Source organism: Rattus norvegicus, chromosome 5 (genome assembly GCF_021556685.1).
Source record: "Rattus norvegicus strain SHRSP/BbbUtx chromosome 5, alternate assembly SHRSP_T2T, whole genome shotgun sequence".
In the NCBI taxonomy this organism is placed as follows: domain Eukaryota; kingdom Metazoa; phylum Chordata; class Mammalia; order Rodentia; family Muridae; genus Rattus; species Rattus norvegicus.
This window is the reverse complement of record NC_141538.1, coordinates 157,480,740-157,508,374: the sequence shown is the minus strand read 5'-3', so window position 1 is coordinate 157,508,374 and position 27,635 is coordinate 157,480,740. Positions and strand designations below refer to the sequence as shown.

General features: G+C 50.3%; 1 protein-coding gene across 10 annotated transcripts in view; it reads right to left on the bottom strand.

Annotated features, from left to right (window-relative positions):
* The window catches only part of Capzb (capping actin protein of muscle Z-line subunit beta), a 100,287-nt gene that overhangs the window by 38,757 nt on the left and 33,895 nt on the right, over positions 1-27,635 (bottom strand). For all 10 annotated transcript variants that reach the window (NM_001436734.1, NM_001436731.1, NM_001005903.2 and 7 more), the window contains 1 exon segment: positions 13,035-13,124. In NM_001436734.1, the coding sequence (NP_001423663.1) occupies positions 13,035-13,124 (90 nt within the window).

Here is a 27,635-nt window from a genome sequence, read left to right as displayed (position 1 = left end):
CACTTTGCCTCTTCCTCTTCTCCATTAGTTATTAATGTTGAAAAAAATTGTTCAACCAGAAAAAGAAACTTGAGATGGACCCTAAAAAAAAAAAAAAAAAAAAAAAAAAAAACACAAAAGCCGGAGTGGCTCAACTCCCCGGATAATCTAATCCCTGGCGCCCTTGCCTTTCAGAAGTGAACCTTTGGACCTTGATTTTTTTAAATAATGGCCAAATGAACACATTCCATCTTTTGATCTGCCTGCTGGCTGAGCGCCCGCCACTGGAAAGATAAGGATCGAAAGCAGACCCTGTCCACTCGGTGCACATGAGTGATGGCGAGCCCGTGACTGGGGAGAGTCTTGGCTCGTCCCACTCCAGACAAATGGGGTGGGTGCCAGAGACCCCAATGGCCAGCAGGGGGCTCTGCTTACAACCTGATTCTTCTGTTTTTCTCAAGGCCCCGAAGTTACGCTCTTAAAAAACAATGAAAGCAACAAGAGTGTTCTTAGAGGTACACATGCCAGCATCGGAACAAAGTACACAATGAGAAATCAAACACAGGTCCAAACCCTGCTCTGCCATCGCCAGCCTCCTAACCAGGAACTGGGGGTTACAGCACCCTTCGAGAAGCTCTTTCCATATACTAAGTACCAAGTGCCTGCTGTAGGCACAGGGTGAGGTGGCGAAGTTGCCACCACCACAGACAAACATATACTGCAGTTCTCTGACAGCATGGTCCAGCCAGGGAACAGGCGAGAAATGGGAAGATGCATATCAACAGGACACCCATCTTAGGACTGCCAGGGCAGGAAAGAAACCTGAGGACACTAGGTGAGGCTAGGGGTCAAGGGACAACACAAGAATGACAGGAAAAGGGGTTGGGGATTTAGCTCAGTGGTAGAGCACTTGCCTAGCAAGCACAAGGCCCTGGGTTCGGTCCTCAGCTCTGAAAAAAAAAAAAAAAAAAAAAAAAAAAGAATGACAGGAATGGGGTTGGGGTTGGAGAGATGGCTCAGCGGTTAAGAGCACCCGACTACTCTTCCAGAGGTCCTGAGTTCAATTCCCAGCAACCACATGGTGGCTCACAACCATCTGTAAAGAGATCCGATGCCCTCTTCTGGTGTGTCTGAAGATAACTACAGTGTACTTATATATAATAAATGAATAAATCTTAAAAAAAAAAAAAAAGAATGACAGGAATGATAAGGAAAACAGGAGGGGGGTCTGCACACAGCTCTGCAGCAAGAAACCACCAAGGCAAGTGTGAGAATGGCCCCTGCAAGTCACCACAGCAAGTCACAGAAGGCCAAGGCAAGCTGTCCCAACCCTGTCAGGCTGGGAGGACAGGGAAGGAGACTGAGTAGCAGTGCTTATTTGCACCCACTACCCACCAAGCAGGACCCCAGCACACATAACAGGGTGTGGCCCCAGATCCTCTATTCTTCAGGCCCCACCTCTGTTCTTCACTGAAAGACACTATAAACCTCATTTGAATACCCTGCCCTGTAGGGTCATTATTAATACCATTATGTGTACATGTGAAACATAAGAAATCCCTTCCCAACTTCAAAATGCTAAGTGAGTCACCAACCTGCCTTTGAGACAGCTGGAAAGGTAGCCTTGCCCCTGGATGGCTCCCATAGTGGGCTAGTGCTCTTGTGACTAAGGGCCCAGAGCAAATGGGGATGAGATGCCCAGCACAGACAAAGCATTGGACAAGCCATGGGGATGCGGCTCTTTACAACATAAATGAATAGATCGGGACCGGCTTATGGTCTCCAAAGCTGCTGAGTTATACTCATGGTACAGCACAGGGTTTCAGGCTCAGGGAGCGGGAGTGTGGCCCCACACCCTTTTCTCTATCTTAGGGTTCCACCAACACAGGCAGTCGGTAAGCTCTGGCTCAGTTTTAGACCTTGAACATTTCATGGTCATGGCTTAGATAATTTTCTTATCTCTGTGTCACCCAGGACAGGATTCTCAGAGTTTGACCAAAGCTCACAGCACTCTGTGGAGGCCCTGCCCCCCACCACATACAAATTACATATACCCTGTGGGCCAGGAGGGAGCATCGTGGTCATACCAGCTTCTCCCAGCTCCATGCTCAACTGGGACCCATTCATCAATGCCAGTGCCAAGCAGCTAAGCAGCTAAGACCAAGTCACCACAAAACAGCCAGGGTGTCACGTAGCCCAGGTCAGCCTCGGATTTCCTATGTAGCCAAGGATGACCCTGACCACGTGAGCCTCTTGCTTCTTTGTCCTGAATTCTGAGATTATGGGCATGCACCACAACACCCAATTTATGCAGTGCTGGAGGTTGAACCCAAGATTTTATGCATACTAACTAGGTAAGTCCTCCACTAACTAAGCCACATTCCCCACACACTGCCTTTCCTTTGACACACACTCACTGTACAGCCTTGGCTGTCCTAGAACTCACTCTGTAGACCAGGCTGCCTCCAGGTGCTATTAAAAACATGTGCCACTCCTGGCAAATACTTTTTAACATGCATGGGTGTTGTGTTTGTGCATCATGTATGTACAGTGCCTGCAGAGGCCAGAGGAGGGCGTCAGACTCCTTGGAACAGGAGTTAAAGGCAGTTGTGAACTACCACGTGAGTACTGAGACTTGAACCCAGGTCCTCTGAAAGAAAGAGCAACTAGTGCTCGTAACAACTGGGCCATCTCTTCAGCTTCACATGGATTTTAAAGGGAAGCAGGGAGATGGTAAAGCCCTGGCTCCTTCAGGCATCCCAATTCCAAATTCCTCCTACAACTAACTGCCTCCCGCTGCCCAGCCCACATTCCTGGCCTAGTTCAAACATTCCGGGGAAGGAGACTGAGCATGTTATACTCTTACCAAATGCTTTTACCTGTCTCCCAAATCAAGCCTGTTTATGAGACAATCTAGGCACTCCTTGCCCAGGACGGAGTCTGCCAGCCCTGGAGAAGAAAGACTTTCTGCCTCTGGTCTTTGGAAGACGCCTAGCTCTCTCCAATTCACTTTTATGCTCTTGTTTTTAAACTTATCAATCAAAATGTAGAATCTAAGTTAAGGGGACAGCATCAGACCCTCCTGGTCACAGGCTCTTGAGCTATACATTCAGCAGCATAAAATCCAACGGTAGGGCAGGAAAGTGACCCCAAGCAAAAAGGGACTTGGGAGACTTGCTGAGCGACAAGCATTTTGGAGCGATGGAATCTGAAACACTAACACAGAAGGGGAAGAGAGCCCTGTGCACAGTTAAGAGCCCTTTAACTGGGGAAGATTTGCAAGGCCTGTGGAGCTCTGGGGAGTCTCTGGGATGGAGAGAGTATAGGAACCAATGGGAGCCTAACTTTCTCTTAGATATACGCCTGAGAATGACGCATGCCTCCTCTTCAGCAGCCTCAGGCCATCCCTTAAAGGCCACAGAGGACCACCTGGCTGAGAAGCCAGGAAGTGCTCTTCACCCATAGGCACCTTGACGTCTGAGAAGGAACGCTGTCCTGCTGTTTTAAAGAGAAAGTGGGTCTAGGGAAGACCAGGAGCTGGGATTCTCGACAGGCACATCCCTGTCACAGGCAGATGACAGAAAAGTGCCATGTGCAAGGTTGCTGCTCCTGACCTAGCAGGACCTCCTCAGGCCAGCAGGCCCCACGCTGTAGGCTCTCAAGGCAATGTTTCCATGCTGTGACTAACTGCAGATCTTCATCTGAGAACTGAGCATGTGCCTGCTGCCTGCTACTGCCTGGCACGGGACTGTGGACTCAACACTAGGCTCAGTGCCTAGGTTTAAGGCATAGTCGTGCATCTGCTCCCATGAAGTCTCTGCCCAGCTTGCTCCCTCCCTCTGCTACCCATCTTCAATGTCTCCACCTGCTTCAGCTTTCTTTGACCTCACCCATCAAGGTGGACTGAAGCCTGCCACTCAGAGGCATCCAGTGTGCAGTGCTCTAGACGTCTATTCTAGAACTCTGTCCTCTAGCTGCAGTCTCCTCGCAATCAGAACAGTTGTGGTTACCCACAGGAGATGCTCCTCGCAATCAGGCCTGTTAACATTCCCTTGTAGAAGTGGATGAAGGACATCAGACCCTGAGAATCCAAGCCATTTCTTCACCCATGTCCCTCAGTTGCATGCAACCCCTGACCTCAGCATGTGCAGTAAGCAACCCCCAAAGGCGGCAGCATGAGCATGCGCTGTGGTTGGAGCTTAAGTACGGAGAAGGGGCTCAACAGAGACAGACAAAGAATAGAGCCAGCATAAGAATGTAACCCAGGGGGCTGGAGAGATGGCTCAGTGGTTAAGAGCACCCAACTGTTCTTCCAGAGGTCATGAGTTCAATTCCCAGCAACCACATGGTGGCTCACAACCATCTGTAAAGAGATCTGATGCCCTCTTCTGGTGTATCTGAAGACAGCTACAGTGTACTTATATATAATAAATGAATAAATCTTTAAAAAAAAAAAAAAAAAAAAAGAATGTAACCCAGGATACCATGTCAGAGCATCCAAACAGACAAGTCACGGTCAGGAGGGGGTGGACTAAGGCAAACCCAGGTGCTCATAAGCCCAGGGGTGTTCTCTGTAATCCAGACAGGCACAGGGTCAAAGGTGAATCTCCAAAGACTCAAGTATCTTAGGGAGAAGTGTGACCATAAATATCCTTGCACTGGCTGGGCAGTGTTCCCTGAGTAAAGCAGGGCGGGAGAAGCAAGTCTCCATGGCCCCCAGCAGTCTGCACCAAGTCCAGAGAGCCTCCAGCATGCTGGTCTCTCCTGGACTCATCCTCAGGCTTCTTTCTGTCACATGCCCTGCAGTCTCAGGGAGTACTAGAGGTGACTCTTGTCACCAAGGGCAGCATGGCCCACCCTGGGCTGGAGCAAGAAAGGTCATTAGAGGGTATAGCTAAGAACAACTTACCCACTGACAAGCCAGTGGGCAAAGAGCTGGCCACTTCTGACCAGGGGCCCACAGTTCTTCCCAAGCAGGCTGAACAAGGAAGGGAAAGGCATCTGGCTGACTGCTCCCCCAGCCCTATTCTATCTCCATTCTCATGCCACAGAATCTCAGGAAACAAGCTCATTATACCAGTCAAAACCATCTGCAACTGGCAACGCATGTTCGCAGTGTCCCCTGAGAGCAAGGGGCATTTCAAAGTCTTCCCTGAACAGCTGAGGAAACGGATCCTGGGTGTGAGACGGCCTTGGACTCACCTGGACATTTGGGGGACACTAAGACCCAGCTAACTCAGACCAACTTACTGGCTGCAGGGTGATGTCCCCAGTCATACAACTCAGTTCCAGGAGACATCCAAGTCCCATTTCATCTCCGACTTGTAAAGCGTGTACAGCTCTCGCCTCCCAAATCTGGGGGGTGGGGTGGCTTACTGTTTATATGCTATGTCCACCTATGGTTGACACATGGCCAGGATTTATTTTACACACTCAGGAGACAGAAAAATGTGCACCACTATCTCCTAGGGGTCTCAGGAGCCAGAGGGAGCTTCCTGAAGATACAGCATACAATGAATTACCAACGATTTCTCTAACTGTGTGCAAGCAGGAAGGTCAGGGAGGCTCTCTCTATACAAAGACGGGAGGATCTCAGTTTAGAACACATCAACCACACATCCCTCCTCACACTGGGGGTGGGAGGGCTTATATGAAGGATACTCATTTCTAGCCTGACGTAAATCTCCTGTGTTCTCAACTGGGAATGCCACTCTTGCTTCAAGTCAATAGTAATTAAGTATTCCCATACATTCCAGAGACGGGCGACACAGATTAAGGACAACTCAGTTTCCTCTTTGACTCAGCATCTGTCCTTAGAGTGGCCTGCTGTCAGGTCCCCACTCTGGGCCTCCATCTGATACTTGCCCACCATCTGTAACTTCAATTTTGCTCTCAGGCGAAGGTTTCAATTACATAAAAGGTAATAGGCCCACCAGGACCTGGCAGTCTGCAGTGTGGGGAGAGCAGCTCACACCTCTCTTGTGGCCCACCAAGCATCTAGAATCATTTGCAGAGACCAATTTCACAGAGGCCTTGGGCTCAACATCCCAGCCTTTCAGGAGGCCTTTCCTAGGCAAGCTCTGTGCACATTAAGATTGACAGGGTCTCTAATGAGCCTTAATTGCCAGTTCAACAGGCCTACAAACACATGTAGCAGAGGGGCAGGCACAAACCGCCCGATCACAGAGCAAAGTGTCTGGCCAGATGAGGGCCACTGACCCAAGAGGAGGGTGGGCCTCAAACTCCCAAAATACCTTGCCAAAAGCAGTGCAAAGCCCCAGGGTGTCTGGAGCTCACCCCTAGCCCCAGCTGGCTGGTGTGGCTGCTTGGTGTTGGCACTTGGCTTCAGGGTCATGTGTGGGGTATCACAGCTGCCTCCATCCCCATCAGCATACCCTTGTGGTAGGGGGAGGTAAAAGCCATAGTGTATGCACGCCGAGCGGCTGCCTACCAGCATTTTCTCTGGTGGCAGTATCTGTGTTCAGAGCAAGCCATCTGCTGGTGACCTGCAGTGACGAGGAAAAGCTATTCCTGAAGCAGTTGTGGACATGGCAGTGTGACAGAAAACTGGCTTTGGAGTTACTTGGGCTGGGGCTGATCCCAACTCACAAAGTTAGCAATCAGCTGAGAGAGTCTTGGACCAACTACCTGTATCCCCACCTTCAGAAGACAACCTGTGGAGTTGGGGAACACTGCCATAGTTCTCCAGTGAAAAGTAGATACCAGGACCTGAATAGGTGATAGTTAGTACTCGAGATGGAGACCCAGACCTACACAGGGAGCTGCTACATCCCAAGTCCAATGTCTCATCTCACCAGTGAGGAACTGAGGCCACATATGGAGGGCAAGGGCTTCCCTTAACAGGGGCTCCCACTTTTAAGGTGTCCAAACACCCCTACTTCACATTTTAGACACCGAAACAGACCTGCAGCCTAGAAACACCTGGCTAAGAATTCTGCAGGTGCCTGAGCTGCAATATGGTAACCCAGGTGGCCTGGCGGGGAGGGGCACCAACTGGACATGTTTGTTTTCAAGAAGAGCGCAAAACCAACCAGCTTTCTGCTTAGAGTGTTGGTGTGACGCCTGGCTGCTGGCACCATAGTGTTTTCTGTGTCAGGGACCTGAGTAGGTATTAGCAGGTGAGGTGCTCCAAGAAAAGAAGACTCAGGACAAGAAGGGAAGAAAGCAAAAACCAGGGTCATTCTGTGACTGGGAAAAACTGTCAGAGGTAGCCTGGTGTCTGGACTCCAATGATCTGGAAGGAGAAAATCCTAATCGTGGGAGGGAAAAGAGTCGAATGGGTCTGTAAGATCTGGCTCCTGCAGGTAGTGGCCAAGACATAAACAACCTGTGGGATTGCTTGGTGCATCCTCGGTCAACCTGACTCTGCAACCACCATTTAACCTGTGTAGCCCAGCCCATCTCCTGTCCTGTCTCCAGCACTTTCTAGATTCAGGGCACTGGGACAAAGGTGCTCGCTCTGCAGCCATGAGGAGCAGTGGGCAGGCTGGGAAACAGACTTCGGGGTTGCCCCCTCAGCTGCACAACTCCGTTTGGAGTGGAAGTGGAAGGCTTCTTTCCATTTGGAAGTGTTGCCTTTTCAGGTCAGGGCAAGTGAGGGTCGACTGTTCCCATGACCACCCAAGGCCTCAGTGGAGGCCTAACTTTCCCCCAGCTCCAGCTTAAATAAGCTGGATCCCTGTCATCAAGAGCTGCCCTGCTGTGGAAGCCTGAGGCTGGGGTTGGCGCACCTGTGAAAACACAGCCTGGAGGGTGGCTCCAGGCGTGAGGACAGCCTCTGGGTGGGCAGAACCGAGGCTCTGGGTCAGTGAAGCCAGCACAGCATCGGCTTCCATGGATTAAGCACCTCCCTACCTCCCTGCTTCCTTTGTTGGCACTTTGGAAGTGTATTCCTGAGTCTTCCACTCACCCCATGAGACGGGTTTTACTGGCCTCATATTATAATGGAGGAACTGAGAGGGGCAGTGTGTTCCAGCCCTCAAAGCTAGAGGGCCCTCCACCCAGTCCTAGGCAGCCACGCCCTTTGCTATGGTGCCCTGGGACTCAGTGCTGGAGGCTGCACCTGCCCTTTGTGTATTTACCACACAGAGGGCGGTGTGATTCAGACCTGGGAGAAATCAGAGTCTCTTCTGCTAAGAAAGGGGTGCTAGAAGTAGAGACCCCAACAGGAGGGCACCCACAGTGAGGTTCCTCTGCTTCTGGGCCTCAGAACCGAGTCTGAGAGAATGAGACCATCGGGCCTTAGCCTGGCAGAGACTGCAGCCCAGAGGCCTACTGGCCTAAGGCAAGAGCAGCTGCCACCCAAGCCTCCTGACTTCGAACACGGCAGTTTTCCGCTCGCTCACTGTCTTTGCATTCATCACCTTTCCGTTCACAGGCCTGCTAGCTGTCAGAAATGGTCTACTGTGCAGTTGTTTTAAGGAAGGGGACAGTGGGAGTTACCACGGCTGTGACAAGCCCACTGTAGGACTGGACTAGACTCCAGAAGGCAGGCCCTCACCACCCCATGCTTCGGTTTCTCATCTATACCTCACAAAATCAGCCCAGATGAAGCAAGGTCATAGTGAAGATTACCCGTGACAAGGCCTATAAAAAGAATTTATCATCTCCTAGCTCCTACTAATATTACTTCTACTTCCCCAAGAATAGAGTCAAATTCTAAATGTGAGAACAATTAAAAAATCAAGTCCCATCTGAATCCTGGACCCTCTCAAGAGGGAATGTGCACTGGGTAGTTGACTTAGAACGACAGGGAACAGAATACCTGGCAGGGAATACTCTGGACGGCCGGCTACACTGAAGTCCACTGTTACTGCTCTAGAGCTGTATGTGTTTTGGGAGAACACAGTGGAGGGGCCAAGCATCTTCTACCCACAAGCACCCTGTGTTTCCAGGTCTCCTTTGTCACCAGAAAGCAGAATTAGCCTAACTTAACACTGGAGTCACAGCTGAGACCTTCCCTTTTCGTAAGTCTAGGGACACCTGAGAACAAAGCCTTTGTCTGTGTTATTACAAGAAGGAAAAAAAGGTAGGAATTACGAAAGAAAAAAATAAAAACAACCCCCCCCCCACCCACACACACAGTGTGTGTGCAAGCTGAGCCTTCCTTGCCCTGGTAAAACAGATCCATGGCTATTTTTGGCGTTGTTTTAAAAAGGCAAAGGACGGATGGCCTGGTGGGTGCCAATCTGCAGAACCAAACCCCTTTCTCAGCTCAGGGCTCAAAATATACCTCAGCAGAGAGGTGCCAACTCTAGCTGCCAGTGTGCAGAGAGAGGCCATAGAAGGTCAAAGGAGCACCTTCCCGTCACATGATCCCTGGTCCACATGGGTGTATGGTATTTTTAAAACAGCTTAGCAACCAGCTTCAGCCAGTTTCCCTCTAGCACAATGGAATTAGTATGTAATAAAATGATGTTTCGGCCATCCGCAAAGGACACCACTTCCCACCAATCAGCATGCACCAGAATCCCAAGGCCGCAAAGGCTGTGATGCTGGGGAGAAGACAGAGTGCTGACCTAGCAGGGCAGGCCAGGCTTCGGGGCCTGGCCGCCAAGCACAGGGCACATTTTGATGAGACTCTGTAACCAGACCTTTTGTGGACCAGGCAAACCCCTCTGCAGCAACCTGGCTCTGATATGTAAATGAGGGGGAGCACAGGCAAACCCCAACATCCCCAAGAACAGCTCCTTTCCTCACTGGCTTGGGCAGGTGAGCACACAGGAAAGCTGTGATCCTCATGTGAGATCCGCCAAAGGCACCCCTGACCCCAGACAATGGCCGAGTGGCCATAGGTAGTGTGAGTTTTCTGAAACTACAGCTTTGGGAAGAAACTAAAACTGCCTGTGACACCAAACTACAACAGGACACAGAACGTGTACAGAATGAGAGGACTCTGCAAACTTAGTTTAAAAAGAAAAAACTGCCACGCTGAGCAGACAGGAGAAAAATCACAAGTCGACAACACGCGTTTCAAGTGATTTTTTTACAGCCACTCGAGATCCAGCAGAAAAGGCAGCCCAAGTGCTCCACACACATGTACTGCACACTCGGGGACTGAGCCAGGCCATCGCTCACGGTGGCTCCTGCAGCATGTTGGTAGGCTTTTAACGAACCACGCTTCACTGGACCCTAATCTGCTGAGATGTCACGCCCCATTTCCATCTTGACATCCATCACGCTTCAATTAAAAATTAGTAAGCACCCCAAATCCCAGACCCATTCTCTGAGGGGTCTGTGGTCCAGGCGATCCCAAGGCTGGCTCCACATGAGGCGGCACCTTTCAAGCCATACCATGAAGCTATGGAAGTTAACCCTGAAAGGCCTGGCTCTAAGAAGGGAAGTCCTTCATGTCCCATAGAAGAGCTTTAAAATGTAACAAGTTAAAACTATACCTCGGCATGGTAGCTTATGCCTCTGATCCCAGTACTAGGAGAGCTGTCCAAGGCCAACAATAGGATAATAGCCAGACCTTGTCTCAAAAAACAAAACAATAAAAAAAAAAAAAAAACAAGTAAGTAATAAAAAGAAAATTTTTCTAGACTATTGTTATGTCCTAAATCTCCCCTTGGTAGAAACAAATTCTGCGGCATGCTTCCCACACACAGGAAACCTGGCACAGCCTGAGGACATGCTACATCAGTCTCTTGCTGGGTGACCCTACTTATTCAAAGGTGACCTAGGGGTCAAGTACGGAGCAGGGGAGATCAGCATTCCTGATGCCATCTGGTCACACACACACACACCCCTGCAGCCCCAGTTTCTCAAAAGGGTGGGTTGGGCATATGGACCTTCAAAGGGTTATTATAAAAAATCAGACGGAAATTCTGCGCTCAGATGTAGGCACAGAGAAGTATGCAAGGTTTCCATTACTGCGACCAAATTCCTGCCACAGCTTAGAGCTAGGACATGTTTCTTCTGGCTTGTGGTTTTAGAGCTCTCTCTCTGTACATGGTCGGTTAGCTCTGGGACACTTAGGTCTGTGGTTGGGCCAAACACCAGAACTTGTAGTGGGGTAAAGCTGTTCACCTCATGCATACAAGACCAAAAAAAGGGGGCTGGGGCAGGGTCCCCGCACCTCCTTCACTGTCTTGCCCGCAAGGCTAACTTCCTTCCACTCATCTCCACCTCTTAAGGTTCCGCTGCCTTCCAGCAGTGCCATCAGCAGAAGAGCAAGCCTTCCATGTATGCGACCCTTGGGAGGTCTTTAAAAACCAAACCCTAACTGTTGGGCACAGTCATCGACTGTTAGCTCCTACCCCCAGCCCTGCTCTCCCTGTCCCTCTCCCCCTTTGCAGAAGACAGAGGGGAAGAGGAAGTAAGCTCAGGTGCCCGGGCAGATGTAGTCTGTGGCACTCTGCCCTAGGTCTGTGCAGCCTGCATAGGCGGCCTGAGGCAGAACCCTGACCGGCATTTGGTGGAGGGCAGCTCTCAGTCTCTCCTTCCCTCCCTCCCTATCATGCTGGATTCCTCCCTGAACCTAAGGGCATCTGCAGCAAAGCTACACACATCTCAGAGATGAGCGATGAGGGGGCCCAGGGGAGATCAGTCTGCAGCTGTAGCACGATCTTCAGTTGCCATAAGAACAAAACAGCCCGTTAAACACCCAGAGCCACCAGAAAACGTGTGCTCACTCTCTCGTGCTTCCAGGGCAGGCTTATTTCAAAGCCACAGCAATAACTGAGCTGACCGTCAGCCAAGCACACCTTCACACAGAGCTTAAAAGGCAACTCTCAGAGCTGAGCAGAGGGGGACCTGGCCACACCTCCAATTTTGGCCTCCCTCATCTACACAGAACCAGGCACAGACTGCTGACCAAGAATAAGTCAACACTTCTCAGAATGCACTTGGCAGAGCACACAATATTCAGAGAGTGGATGGGACAATCACTACAACTTCAAGTCTCTGTCTCTCTGGCTTCCTAGATGTCACTGCCATCCCAACATAACTTGCTTGTGTGCATGCATGCATGTATGTATATGTGTTTGTATGTGTGTGCGCTCACAAGGACATTGCGATTATCTTTTTTATACCCACTTTCTCTTTCTCAGCATGAGCCACTGTGTGGCTGGCTCTCTCACAGAGCTATTAAGCTCCTGAAACAACACCTCCCCCAGTTGTGAGGGTTCCCCCCAATTCCTGTTCACAACCCCTACCAATGACCTGTGTTTGTCTCACACACCTGCTCACAGCTGGAGCTCTGGGTCCTATAAACAGAGACTGCTGCACTGGGGACTTGTAGGCTGCTGGGAGAGCTTTATCTGGGGGGCGATGGAAATCTCCTCCTATCAAATTGTTTTCCTGGTAAGAATGTTCTCAGTCCCAACGACAGAATCAAAGTAAACGAGCAGAGCAGATGAAGGCTGAAAACCCCTGCTTTCAGGGATGCCTCATTGCTTCAGATCCAGGAAGACAGGGGACACAATCGGAAAAGCAGACTGGCTCCAGAGCCCCATTAAATCATTTAGGTAAGCAGGAAGGCCTCCTGGGGGCTGATTTCAATTATCCTGCAGCTCTACAAGGTTGAGTATTTTAGTATTTTCAAATAATACCTCAGTGCCAGCTGGTCCGCAGCAACATTTTAAAGCCCGTTATTTTATATGTTTAGATTTTAAAAAAAGTTTAAAAAAGAGCTGAATACTTTAAAAACAATGTAATAAAACTTGTTGTTACACCTTTCAGACTAGAAAGGACACTGCTGGTCTAGGCTGGCTGAGGAAGCTGGTCCAGCATGGGTGCCAGGTTAGCTACCTTTGTGGAGGCCTGCAGAGGTGTGGCCCAAATGCAAACTCTCAGAAACTGAAGCAGGTAAGTCAGGGAAGGGGTCATAATAATTAACTTTATAAGCAATGTGTATCGAGATCACCATATGAAACTCATCTTCTCGTAGGAAAAGTCTCACAGCCCAGGGGTGGGGTGTGGCCTGGGAGAGAAAATGTTTCCTGTGTTTTGAATTCCCCACAAAGTGCTCAGAAGATAGCAACTGTGTGCCGCCCTCACTCGGCTTGAGTGAGAGCATATGGGGGGGTACTCACCAGGTCGATCAGATCGCTGAGGTTTTTCTCAATCTGCTGTGGAGGCAGGCGCCTCATCAGGTCCAAGGCGCAGTCCAGCTGCTGATCGCTCTGTGGAGGAACAGAGAAGAGCATCTAAGTGTCTGCGCCAACCCTAAGAGCTCCTTGGAAAGGCTTTCGTTCCTTCTGTGCTGCGTGCTCAGGATACTCTGAAACCCCCGAGCCCTCTGGTGCACCCTTTGCTAGGCCTGTATGGGCCTGCAGCCTGGAGGGGCGCTGTGCAGATGCCTGCTCCCCTGTACAGAGCAGCCTGTCTGGGTGGGTGAGATCCTGAAGAGGAGAAAGAAGATGGCAGCCCACCAACCCTCCTATTCAGCAGAGCTGACAGCTACAGGGGCCAAGTCCCAGGCTGGTTCTACAGTAAGCAGATTCATGGAGAAAGTTACACGCGACCTCTGCTTTAAGCTGAAGAGGAACACCATCAGGTGACACTGCCAGGCCAGGGACCCTGATCACTGTATCAGAAAGAAGGAAGTAAAGAACGGGGCCGAGGTGCACGATGAGATTACAAGTGCATCCCTCGGCGCATACAGAGCTTCCCAGGCCGCTTTGCAAACTGGTCTAAAACCTGAAGCACTGAAAGTCAAGAGCTTGGGGCAAGCTGGCTGGAAGGAAAAGCACCTGCCACCAAACATGGCCACCTGAGTTCGGGACTGACACAGCAGGAGGAAGGGACTGACTGCTCATGAGTAGTCCTCTGACTTCCACAAGTGCACCTTGGCATGTGCACATGTGCACAAACACAAAATAAATGAATTAACCTTGAGAAGGCCTCACTCTAGCCAGTAAAATACAGCACAGAGAACTATGCCACCTGCTGCCCTGGGTACTGGGTGCTAACTCCATTCTCCTCCCTGAGCACCTTTCCAAAGTTACACACGGTGTGCTCTTCATCCCCTACTGACACCCGGGGAGGCCCCTGTGCACCATGCACCACAGATACACAGAAATAATCAAGGGTGGGGTGAGGGAGAGACAAGGCTGAGTGGGGCAGGAGCAGTGAAGAGCAAAGGGGACTTGGTGCATAGTGGGCCCAGCAGAGTTAAACCTGGGACTACGTGAGGAAAGTATGCCTGGGAGGACGGAGAGGACAGGGTCGGGGTGAGGTGTTCTGAGGGCAGGCAGTCATCAGAATCCCCAACACTAAGGGGCTTTGATTTGTATCTCATTCCTGCTCTGGTCCGACTCAGGACTCTTGAAAGCCCCATATGAGCAATCCAGAGTCTCACAGAACACACACAGGAATCCTTAGAACGCCACGTTTGGCTCTAATGAGCTACATACAGCCATCTGGACTCTACTAACCACAGCAAGCATGGGCAGGGGCCTACTTCGTATCCACCACAGACATGGCCCAGAGCTATCTGGAGCCAATCCTATTTTCACATATACATATATGGCAGACTGTTAATTAAATAAAAAGTCTATCCCTTGCTCAAGATTGTTACACATGATCATGCATTCTCGGAGAACAAACTGGAAAGGAAACAGCATCCCTAGCCCCGCTGTTGCTTTTTTACTGAGGCATTCAATCACCACGACCAGGAACTTCTGCCTTATACCATGCACTTTCATGGCAAGATATTATCAGGCAAGGCCACAGCAGCATGGACTTGGCTCATGGGCATAGGAAGCTAGCGTAACATGTCCCGGGTACAGCAGAGCGAGCTCACTGACTACAGAAAGGCATCTCCATTCTTAGAGCCTTGGGCCAGTTTCTTCACCTCCACCAGCCTCCATTGTGCACAGATAGGGAAAGGAATCTGGGTAGCCTTCTCAGAGTGTATGGTGACTTGGGTAATAATGTATACAGGCTCTCAGCACACAGCAGCAGTATGCGTTTAATACCTGGAGCATCTTATGTAAATACCATTCAGACCTCACAGATGTAAGACATTGGTCTAAGGGGCTGGAGAGACAGCCCAGAGGTTAAGAGCATGTGTTGCTCTTCCAGAGACCAGAGTTTGATTCCCAGCACACACACCAGGTGGGTCACAATAACCCTAATTCCAGCTCCAGGGGACCCTTTATAATTCTGACTTCTGGGAGCACTTGTATGCCCTGTGTTCAATATCCATAATAAATGGTGGCACCACCTGCAACTTTAGCATTTGGGAGGTGACAAGAAGCTCACAAGTTCACTGTCATTGTCACCTATATAGTGAACTCAAGACCATCCTGAGACACATGAGACCCTGCCCCCAAATAAGGGGTTGGGCAGGTGCTGGAGAGATGGCTCAGGTCAGGAGCACATGCTGCTCTTGCAGAGGACCTGGGTTCATCTCCTAGCATCCTTGTGAGGAGGCTCACAAATGGCGACAACTCCAGTTCACGGGTATCTAACGCCTCTGGCCTCTGAGTATGCATACATGAACATGTACACATATATGTATGTGTGTAAATACATGTAATTTTAAACAAAGACTGGAAACTCTAAATGATTAAATTCAAACTCGTGTTTGTCACCCAGAGATGACTTCTGTGGGACTAGCCACCTGACCTTTATTCCAGGACACACGAGAACGCTCTGCCTGGCATGATGGGAAGGAAGGGGTTGCTGCCAGGACTAATAACCAGGGGTCAGGAATCCCACTCAACATCCAACGACATAATAAAGGACAACTTCCCCACAAGTGCCTGGCTAACTGAGTCAGCTTTTGTTTTGATTTTTGTGGGGGGAACAGGGGAGCTTGCTCCTAGGACCCAGGGCCCTCTTCAGAAACACCCGGCATGCATTTACCCAAGACCACTCAGGCCCTGAAAACTTGTGAGTTTTGGAAAACAGACATTAACAACCTTCCCCAGAAAGCTAAAGAAAATGTCTATATATGTAAGGCACGCTCATTTACAACTGTAGCCCAGGTACACTGGGATGTGTGGAGACGGAAAGGCCAGCACGCAAGAGCACCATTCTGATCTCTGGGCAGCCACTCTTCAACCCCAAGGCGCCTCTACAGAAGGCCTTGTCTGCAGCCTGTCAGAGTGCACCCGCTGCAGGCCAGTCCTACCCCACTCATCTCACTTCACCTCATGGGCTCTGTGCTGTCCCAATCCATCGTAATTGGCAATGTTTCACAACAGATTTCTGGGGCTAAGGATGTTTAACTCACATTGGTTAGGAAATGACTAAATGCTTCCCCTAAGTGAAGCAACATGGGAAAACCTACTGACAGCCCATAAAAAGTTAAAATTAGAGTGGAGTGGATGGGAGCCACTTGCTAGGAGTCACACCACCAAGCCTGGGGGTCCAAAGGAGCAGCATCAAGAAAACAGGGTGGTGGGGAACAGTCCCCTGTGGACAACCCAGGAGACACCCCCATTTTCATGAGGTCCAGAAACAGGTATGGGTGAACTTGTCTGCTCTACATGGATGTACCTGCACCTCAAACCGCTGCAGCAGCCTAAGAACAGTGAGTGCAGAATTCGTAACTGTGGGAAGAGTTACACAGGCACAGGAAACAGAAGACTGTGCTGTCCGAGTCTTGCAAGACATGCTGTGAAGCGTCGTCAAACTGTGCTAATCTGTTACTCATGTAGTCGGACAGACAGACAGATCGATACATACGTGTACACATATATTAATATTTACTTTATGTATATGGATGTATTGCCTGCATGTATGTCTATGCACATGCCTAGTGCCAATGAATGTCAGAAGAGGGCATCGATCCCACAGGACTGGAGTTACACGTAGTTGAGTCACCTTGTGGGGTCTGGGACTCCAACCTAGGTCCTCTGAAGAGCAACAAGTGCTCTTAACTGCTGAGCCAGCTTCCCAGCCCCTAAATAAAGTCCTAGGAAGAACCACCACAGGAGCAAGTGAACATGGGGTTCAGCAGAGGAGTGAGTCTTTCCTGTGAGATGCCCCCTAAATGGACGTCTCCTTCCTCCTCCTATCTATAAAACCATCCTTCTGAGGGGTTGGGGATTTAGCTCAGTGGTAGAGTGCTTGCCTGGCAAGCGCAAGGCCCTGGGTTCGGTCCCCAGCTCCGAAAAAAATTAAAAAACAACAACAACAACAACAAAAACCCATCCTTCTAGATCCATTAGTCAATAACTGGGCATGGAGTGCCAACCTGAACTTGGCCTGATGCATGAGATTTAGTCCCAGTTATCACAGAGATAAGCAGTCAGGCACTGTGGTATGAGCACATGACAGGGACACAGCAGATGCAGGCGTAGCAGACACAGTGGTTTACCCTTGTTCCTGCACCCATCTTCTTAGGCCGCCCTCCCTCACAGTTACTTCTTTGTTATTTATATGCATACACTGTCACTGTCTTCAGACACACCAGAAGAGGGCATCAGATCCCATTACAGATGGTTGTGAGCCACCATGTGGTTGCTGGGAATTGAGCTCAGGACCTCTGGAAGAACAGTCAGTGCTCTTAACCGCTGAGCCATCTCTCCAGCCCCTCACATTTACTTCTTATTTTGCAAACTGCAAGTCCTTGACTAAAATGGCTTCTTGCAAGCACCCTCCTTCAGAAAGCTGGCTTTCTGGGCTTCCCCTCCCACCACACTGGTGGTCATGGGGCTGGCGGGGGGATGAAAAATAAGTAGCCAAAGAAAGGCTGTTCCACCACACGCACCTTCCACAGCTCTCTGCCCATTCAGTTAGTCACTCGGAAATTATTTACTGTCGCCTAGGTAACGAGCTCTGTTTTTGATGCTCAATAGAGAATACAAAGTCTCTGGTCTTTACAGAGCTTACAGTGCAGGGGGAAAAAATGAAAATCAATTAGGAAAGAAACCTCACCGGGGCAAGAGCTGGAGGGTATGGAAGGACACGGTGCCAGCTTCTGCCAGCTTTCCCATAACTATAAAAGTCACAAAGCTGCCTAAAGTACCTGGCAACAGGTAAAATGATGTCCACATAAGTGAGAACTAAGAGTCACATCAAATACCACAGGCTAAAATAATCGGAGAGTACGGCGCCTGAGTGTCACTGGTCTTCTGCACACAGCCAAACCTGCCCTGCTAAACAGACACAGAGACACAGTTCCCAGGGAGATCATCAGCAAAGTAAGCATCATCGGTCCCTGTGCAGGGCACACCAAGAGCCCAGCTGTACACTGCACACACTCCCCCAGCGATGCTAAATAAAGCTGGACATAAAGCCCACTGCTCAAGCCAGACGACTCCCAGGGGCAGTGGGGGATGGGGGGGTATGTGATTCCGTACCTGGGGCAGCCCCCAGGGGCCTTGCCGGGCCACAGAGAACCTCCACAGTATAAAAGAGAGGCTGATGAGACCTTGCCCTGCTGCCCTGAGGGCCAGCACAGCACAGAGAGGGGAGGGATGAGCTGCTGTCTGGAGTGGGAGGTGACCAGGCCTTGTAATGAGTAATCTGTACTCAGTTACTCCCAAGCTTCTCACAGGCAGCTTCTCGCTTAGCTTGGACCAGGTTTAGAGCCCCATAACCCCATCAGTGTGGCTCTTGTCTCTTGTTAGGGGGAAGGTCTGTGTTTTTGTATTACCTTCTCTGGATTCTTTAAAATCCACTGCTCTGTGTAGGTTTAGGAGTTCCTGAAGAGTCCACAGAGGAATGTCACCTGTGAGTCTGAGACATTTCCCAAAGTCAACCCTAAGTAGGCGCTCTACGCTGTCCAGCGTGCCTGGTCAGCCTCCCTGCTACTGGACTCACATGTGTCCACGGCACTTTCTTCTCGGAAGTGGGGTGTGTCTTGTGACTGCTTTGGCAATCCTACAGCAAGCCTGACCTTGAGTGACTTCTGAGGATAGATGAGACTGGCAGCTTCTCTCTACAGAAAAAGCAGCTCAGACCCTATAAGACAGGCCCTAAGCCCGAGCAGTATGTCTAGCTCCCACTGTGACTATACCAATACAAGCCCCTGAGACAAAATGGCCTGGTCAAGGTGTCTCTGAGCTGATGACCACAGACACTACTTTGAAGGAACGTTGGAGACACTAGGGAAATCTTGGGTAATCTTGTTGGATTGCAGTAGCACAGTTTCTTGCAATAACCACTGGGGGGCAGTCTCACTAGAGATGAGCCTTGGGGAGAACAGACCAGCAAGGGGCCTGCTCACACATGCTCAGAAGGTGGCAGAGTCAGCACTTAATGGGCAGAACAGAGAAGGTGAGGTGGTGTCTAGGAGACAGGAGAGGGGCTGAAAAACTCAGAGTGCATGCAGTCTGGGCATCCTTTGAAACATGGAATACCTAATCCTGGGGAGAACCAGGTGCTCACACTAGTCCTTCCAGGCGGGAGTGGGCCTGGTCTTCCTGACTCTGGTGGCATCTGTATGTAAACAGAGCCTGCAGAGCTGGTTTACATTCCAGAGAGGTTTAGTGAACACTCACTTCACAGACTGCACGGTAAGCTGTTGGCGCCTGGAGGCTGGGCTGACTTACCACAGACTTGTGGTATCTCACTTGACCAGGACTGGCCTCCAGGACAGTCTTGTGACCCAGCGAGCAATTGTTTAGCAGAATCTGTTTTCTGCCTTGGAACACAGCACAGTTTGTGCTGAGGGCTATTTGGGAGAGAATGGAGGGCAAACCCAGCCTCCACGTCAGGTCATTCTGGAAAAATGCACATTTTGGTTTAATAAAATGAGACGTGATTTTTCTATTGAGTAACGGCCCCTGGAGGCACACTGATGACAGTGGCCCAGACTGTGATCCTTAGGATGGCATGTTTCCATGGAAAATCCACTGAGGGGACAAAACAACATCTGCTTTGGGCAGAAGGTAAGTCCCTGAAACTTTGGGGTCTACTGCACACTGTCATGAATGGGTCAGTGACATCTTTTAAAACAGGCTAAAACAAACATCCTGGACATGCCAGGAACCATTCAGCACTGTCTTGGACCATGCAGACGTCCCTAGAAGATGCTAATGTCTCAGGAAGAAGGAGTTCAGGTCTCTGAATGACCTGCCAGCTCATGTGCAAGAAATAATTCCCTGCTCTACCTTGGCCAAAAAACTGCGAGCAGCACGGTGCAGGAGCACTGTCATTTGACAGTACCTTCTCCTCACACTGCAGAACTCTCAGCGGGGCACAAGGACATAGCTTCCCTGCCAGGACACGCTCGGGGCACTGCAGGGCCCATTCTTCCAGGTTTCTGTCTAACTAGACACAGGCTTTCCATGCCGGCTGCCAAGGGTCTCCAGGAAGGAGGGGTGTCACGTCAGGTGCCAAGTCACCCCGCACCAACTAAGGAGGATAGACTTGAAAGCTGACATCCGCCCCACATGACCCCTGCCTTGTGTGCCATTGAGTGACAGTTCTGTAACGCTGCAGTGAAAGGAGGGACAGAAGGACAAGGATGGACTAACTCCACAGTTGCTGTCAAGAGGTCCTCCCTGGAGCACCGTGCAGCCTGCTCCCCGATGCCTTCTCATCCATCTGTCCCACAGGTTGCAGTTGAGACCAGGTGATGACTTGAGCCATCTCCCTATTTCCTGATGTTTCCAAGTCCACCTGAGGTTATCAGCACTGTTCCAACGTGACAGGCTTAGAAGAGTCCCAAGACGCCTAGACATCTGACCCAACAGTGGGAATTTCCATGTGCGTCTGTGTCCAGTATGTTTATTCCGGTGGAAACTTAGCAACCTGTACACGGCTCCTGTCCAGCTCTCCAGCCACCACTGATGGGCCTTCCCTCACATGGTCCATGGGAACCAAATTCTCCGAACATGTCACCCTCAGCTGTGCTGCTGTTGCAGCATCAGCTCCTACCCGGAGAACTTAGGGTCGTTTCTCCATGGAGACTGGAATTCACTCTGCAAGGCTGCTGGAAAGGTAGAGGTCTCAGAAAGGAACAGGTCCCCAGCATCTCCGGAAGGAATGGTTGTGTCAGCATCTTTTGACACCAGACTTCACTTGCAGCAAGCAGGTCCACTTTTGGGCTCTTCTACCTCTGTGGAAGGCAGATGCCCTTCTTGTACCCTCCTCTTCAACACAGAGGGTGGCCACCCATCCCACCAAACATCTGTTCTGGTGCTTACAACTCAACCCCACCAGTGCTCCTACAGAGGACAGCTGCCTACTTTCCATGCCTTGGACTTACTAAGTCAACAGGGATGGCAGAGAAGAGAAACACTCAGGTCAGGTGGCTGTGCCACACACTGCTAGCACATTCTTATGAACAAGCTGTCTGACCTGGAGCAGAATCTCTCTCAGGAGCAACTCGATCACCTGTCCAGGCTTGAACACACAGAGCTGTTACACTGAGCGGGGTCTCAGAAGTTTCTAGCTCCATAGACGGACAACTCCACAGCAAGTGAACCAGGACCCAAACGCAGATGTGTGCTTAGCACCTGCTTATACGCTAACCATGAGCAGGAACTTAGGGTGAAACTGGGTTGACTTCCTCCCCACAGTCCCTTAGAAGTTCTGTCGGGAGGACTGACGCCTGGGCTCACAGGAAGGAGATCAGAGAGGGGAGGAGAGGCAAGCAGATGACGTGCTTCAGGCCACTCAAGAGTTTGCAGGTGAACTAGGTGAACTACTCACTGTGCTCCTCAAGACATGGTGGCTCATGCCTTTAAACCAAGCACTTGGGAGGCAGTGATACTCTATGAGTTCAAGGCCAGCCTGAGCTGCAGCATAAGTTGCAGGACACAGAGAAACTTTGTCTTAAAATTAAAAACAAAAAAACCAAAAACAAACAAAAACAAAAAAAACCTCAATGTACAAACCAATTTCAAAAGAAAAGGGAAAGGAAGTAGCCTGCATCTGCTGCTGAGCTCTGAGGACTAGACCTCTGGGGGCGGTGCCAGCTTCACAGGTCAGTCAGAAAGCTCAAGCCAGTTGGCTAAAGCCAGAGCACTGTGACACTGAGACAGAGACTGGCCTCCAGATCCAAACATTCCACAGAGGCCATTAACCAACAGTATCCAGTCTAGCATTAACTTCCTGTAACAGCCTGCCGGCTCAGAGAATCAATCAGCAACAGTGAGGGTCTTCTCCCAGGCAGGGTGGGGAGGGGGTGGGGGAGCAGTTCCACCACCAATCTGTTTCCTTGGATTACAACCACAGTCTCACACACCACTACAGGTGATTTCTTAGAAACACTAAAGCTTTTTGGAGACAGTGTCCCTGGTTGATGGTTTCCTGGCCCCTTTAGAAGAGTCCACAGGGCGCCATCACCTATGGTCTGTTCATTAATGGTTCACAGATGTCTCCAGCTGCTGCCTCTGCACGATCCTGGCTGGTTTCATGTAACCAGCGACTAATCCCTCCACTTTGTCAACTGGCAGCTAGACACATAATTAGGGGCAATCCCAAGATGTCTTCAATAGATGGCATGTGTGCTGTCCACATCAACTTCAATGGTATGGGAAACTCAAGAAGACCGCTCACAAGCCAGACAATTGTCCCTGTACTCCAAACCTGGAAGAAAACTGTTTGGAAAAAGGTCTGCACGTGCACTGGCCAAGAGAACTCAACTCCTTTTGTAGCAGGGGCAGCTGACTGACAAGAACCTTAAACATATTCATGAGGTAGCCTGGATACAATTCATAGTATTTGGATAATTTTTTTAACCTAATATGTTTTACATAATATTTCTCCCAATAAAGCACTTTCAAAGGTGGGGGTGGAAGTATGGCGGGTCAGCTCCTGTCAGCCAACAGCACAAACAGGTCCCAAAGCAGCAATACATGAGGGGGAGCGGGGGAAGCTCCATGAACCCAAGCGTTTACCTACAAGTAAAACGGGGCTGTTTCTTGATTGAGGTCTAAAAGAAGGCTTGAAAGGAACACAATACCTGTGCATCAAATAAGCACTGGGTGGGCAGGAATGCAGCTCAGAGGTAAAGTGGCTTCTCAACCCACATGAAGCCCAGGGTTCGAGTCCCAGCACAGCAAAAAATAACAACGACGACACATGGCTATTTTAAAAATTTTTAAACTTTCAACTCACACCCACATTGCACACATGTGCATGACGTACTGATCAGATCGAGGCTTCTCTATGCAGCCTGCCATGCACGTCTTTCACAGGGTCATTCAGAATCCTTTCCTAGCTCCTTCCAGTACACAATTAGCTGCAGTCGCCCGCCATGCTGGGGAACACTGGCGTTCTAGGCAAATGCACTTGGTGATTTCTTTCTACTTCCCAGGCCTGTGTTTGAGGACCCAACTTTTGAGCACTGGAAAACTGTACCCAACTTTCAAACATTACTGTCTGCTTGTCCCCACTCAAAGGGTAGGTGCCACCCTCAACTGTCAAACAAGGTACAGAACGGCAGGCAACAGAATCCTGCAAGAACCTGTCCCCACGCCTCTCCACTGTGTCAGCAAAGCTCTGCTTGCTGATGGGTACCTAGGATGCAACACTTTACCAAATCTACACTAAGCCCTGGCCTCTCTTCTGGTTCCTGTCATGACCTACAGGGCAAGGAGATGCCAAAAAGAAGGAAAAGATACTTCTCGGCTTTACTGTTCAAGACCTAAGGCAGCCTGGCAAATCTGTGGGACGTAGAACAGGAAAGGGTGTCAAGCCTACACCTGTGCCATCCAAGCAGTGGGATCTTGACAAGTCTGTCACCTTCCTGGTCCTTAATTTTTTCCTTGTTAAGTACAAATGACCGTGCTATGTCCAGTGCAAGGTTACTGGGAGGCAATGTCTAAGAAGCACCTGGAAAGAAACCCACACCATCTAAAACCACGTCTGAGGAGAAGCAGGAATTGCAAAGACCCTCTTACAGCTGATCCCATCTGGTGCCAGGCTCAAATGTTTCTAAAGCCACGCTTGCCCTCTGCTTACCAGTTAACATTATCTGAAGGTGTATAAGTAAAGAGCCCCCAACACGGGCTTGAAAAAACAGTCACAAAGCTAATCATTTTGGTTCTTCATTAAACCAAAGCTTTCTCTCCAAGAGGACCTGGTGTCCCTCCATCTGCAGACACGGCTCCTCTGAGCTGGTACACACATGCCTTGCCAGCAAGCCCCACCTGCAGAGGCTTGAAGCTCCTCCCCCATCCTCTAATGAATGCTGAGGACAGGGTTTCGAGGGAAGCTGTGAAGGGAAAGAGTCGAACAACCAAGAATAGACAGAAAGAGGTAGACAAGGAGGCACCAAGCCTGGGCATTAACCATCGGGCTACTGCCTAAAGCAGCACTGATGACGTCAGGACAGCTTCCACTAAGCCAGAAGTGGCAGGCTCCACCTCACAGCCAAGAAGACATCAGCAAAACTACAGCTACAGCTTTGTATGTGTGTGTATGCAGTTACACACGCAGAGGCACAAATGTACATGTGCGAACTAGGAGACAAGCTTTCTTATCTTAGAATTTAGACAAGGCTCCTCACTGGCCTAGGACTTACTAAGTAGGCTATGGGGTCCAGTCCACAACCCCAAAGGATCTGCCTGCCTCGACCTCCTTGCTGGGACTGTAGCATCCCCAGGTGCTCCGCGAGCCCATGCTCCCTGTCCTAAGACCCTGCCATCTGTTGGTGACATTTCCACAGGAGGAGCAGCCAGTTACTCAATATCTGGGTTGTTACCACTGAGCTGCAGAGAATGCGGGCAGTACTCTGGGCAAGGAATGATGTAAGAGAAAGGTCTGCATTCACATGTGGACCCCACCACATCTGTGGGAATGGCCTGGGGCAGGCCTCTAAACAACAAGCCAAAGTCTTCCCTAGAAACTAAGAGTAGTAATGTCCCTGCTCTGTGCCTTTCTTTTAAGAGGAAATGGGGGTGACTAATACATACCTGGGACATTCAATGTTCAATGACCTTTACATGTGAGTCAACAGGAAATAGAGAGGCAATGAGAAGATTAAAAAGCCTCACTTCTCAAACTGAAGGCCCCTGGCCACCTCTAGCAAACAATGCTGATTCTCAATACAGCTCATCCCATGTGACCCGGAGACCAGGAGATCCATGACCTGGATGGTTCTAAGGCGGACCAAAGGGGTATGGATTAGCTTCCTGACTTGGACTCTACATGAACCTGTAAAAATGGAACCACAGGGAGGCCAGGAGAACCAATCTCTACAGACCCCAAAACTCAGTTTCCCAGAATGGCACTTCCCATCCCAAGGCAGATAAACTCTCATCCAGATACAAATGCCGTGTGACAGCTTTCACTAATGGTGAACAACCTCAGTTGGGAATATAGCTCACCTGGCACAGGCCAGCAGTCACAAGGCCCTGAGCTAGATCCCCAGTGTTGACCCCTTAAAACTTGACAATCACATGGTTTTCTGTAAAATGTTGCAGGCCTCGGAGAGACTGAAGGAAAGGTGGAGGCCTGAGACCCCATCCTAACACATAGATAAACATGGCTGTCAGGGCTACATGCAACCCCAGAGAACCGGGATACACACACAACCCCACCGAGCACACTTTCCCAACCAGCATAGGAGTAATTTCCAAGAAAGAGAATACACAGTGCCTCAACTGCTTCTACCTCTCTGCCCTGAGAATGCCTGAGCTGCCTGGGTACCTTCTGCAGGGTAAGACTTGGTGTGAAAAGGGGGAACCCCACATCAGGGGACAAGTCACAGTGGCAGCAGGTTTACTGTCACAGCAAGGTGACCTAGTACCGCAGTGTTAGAAAGGCATCTATCTGAGATCCCCGCACCAGCACACAGAAACCAAATAAGCTGTTACCCAGGGCCTCAGCAAAGCCAGCTTCAAAACTCACCCATGACACAAAGAAAAAACATCTTTGCTTTGCCGAGTTCCTTTGATACTTTGCTCATAAATTCTGTGCCAGATAGAACAGGGCCAAGTTCAGGGAAGCAGAGGGAGGTGTTCTGCTCAGCTTTCTGCTCACGGAGAGGTAGAAGGCATTCCCCTCCTAACCTGACCCCCCAGAGAACAAGTGTTTGGATGGCCAACAAATGCTCGGCTCTGTGTAGAGCCCCCAGACAGAGAATCCATCCATCCATCCATCCATCCATCCATCCATCCCCCATCCATCCATCCCCCATCCATCCATCCATCCCCCATCCATCCATCCATCCCCCATCCATCCATCCATCCCCCATCCATCCATCCATCCATCCATCCATCCATCACCCATCCATCCATCCCCCATCCATCCATCCCCCATCCATCCACCCACCAGTATTGTTCTCACTTCCCACCACCTCCCAGGGCAGGAGAGGGACCGAGGCACATGGCTCCAAGGTCATTCTCCTCATCTGAAGGTCCGTGGGAATGCTACGGAAACCCTTGTCACAGTTCTGCCGGTGGAATAACTGCTTCGGGAGAGCTGGAGAAGTGGGGAGTGCAGGCCCCACATGACACAGGGGACAGGCAGGTGTTATGATTATCCTAGTGACCCTACTGCACTCTGAAAACATGCACAGCTCTGTGCTTGAGGTGGGTGCTCAGGCAGGAAGTGGGGTACCCCTGTGCACCTCAGTAATGCGATGCTCCCTGCAGCTTTGGGAAGGAAGACTGTAATGAAAAAATCCTATTAGGAAAGGAACCAAAGATAGCCAGAACATGCTGAAGGAAAAGAGGATGTTTCCCAGGATGACCCCCTAGTCTTCCCACACTGACGTCTCTTGCGTCTACGTGGCAGGGGTGTGAACTGTTTCCCATGAGATTCTTTACAGGGTCTGTGGACCATGTCAGAGCCTGTGTCTGCACCTCGGCTCTGGAACTTAGGAGTGGTCACAGGACATAGGTGTCAGGCTTGCGTCCCCAGCAAGGGCTGACCCAGGGAGGCCTTCGTGGCCCTCAGCAAGGTTTGCTCACTTTCTTCTCGCTTCCCTTGTGGCCTTTGGCGAGGAACGTGGCTGAGCTCATTCTCACAGGAGGATTAATTCCAGGGCAAGGGGCAGTGTAGGAATCCATTTCTAATCAATGATGGAAAACAGCTGTGCTCTTCAGCCAGATTTGTTCTTGTGTGAGTTCCCTCCAAGACCGTGCACTTTCGCTGAGGTATGGAGCAGAGAAGCGTCAGTGGGCCCACAGGAGCCTGCTGGCCTCAACTGTCCACCTGAGATGAACACAACTCAGGAAACGAGGTGAAGGCCCCCATGGATGGGCACCACAGTTTTAAAAGCATCACAGACACCCATTCCTGTAAAACACAGCCAGACATACTTGGAATGGAATGGGAAAAGCCTGTAGCAGGCAGCAGGAATTTTGAGTTAAGATATTTGTTTCTTAAAGAATCACAGTTTCTTGGGGAGTTTAGTCACTCCAGAGTCCTCTCCTTACACAACCCCAAAGCACTGGCCGCTCCTGCCGCTGCTGATAGTTACCCTGGGAACATCCCTTCTGATGGGCAGCCTGCTCACGAAGCACTGGCCGTTTGATAGTACTTCCTCCTACCAACGGTTCTCTCCTGCCTGCCAGACCCAAGTCCAGGCCACTCCAGTTCTTTGCCACACAGCATTCTCTAAGACCTAAAGACCTGAAGCAGAGCTGTCAACTCTCGTCAGCTGCTGTTCCCAGTGCCACCTACATTCCATGCACAACAGATTCGGGACACTTGCTGGGCTTACTGTGTGCCACTTAGCATGTTCCTGACAGGCTTGGCCCTTAGAAGTAAGTGTGTGTGAGTGTGCTCGTGTGTGTGTACATGCACATGCAGGAAGAGGTCAGAGGACCTTGGTT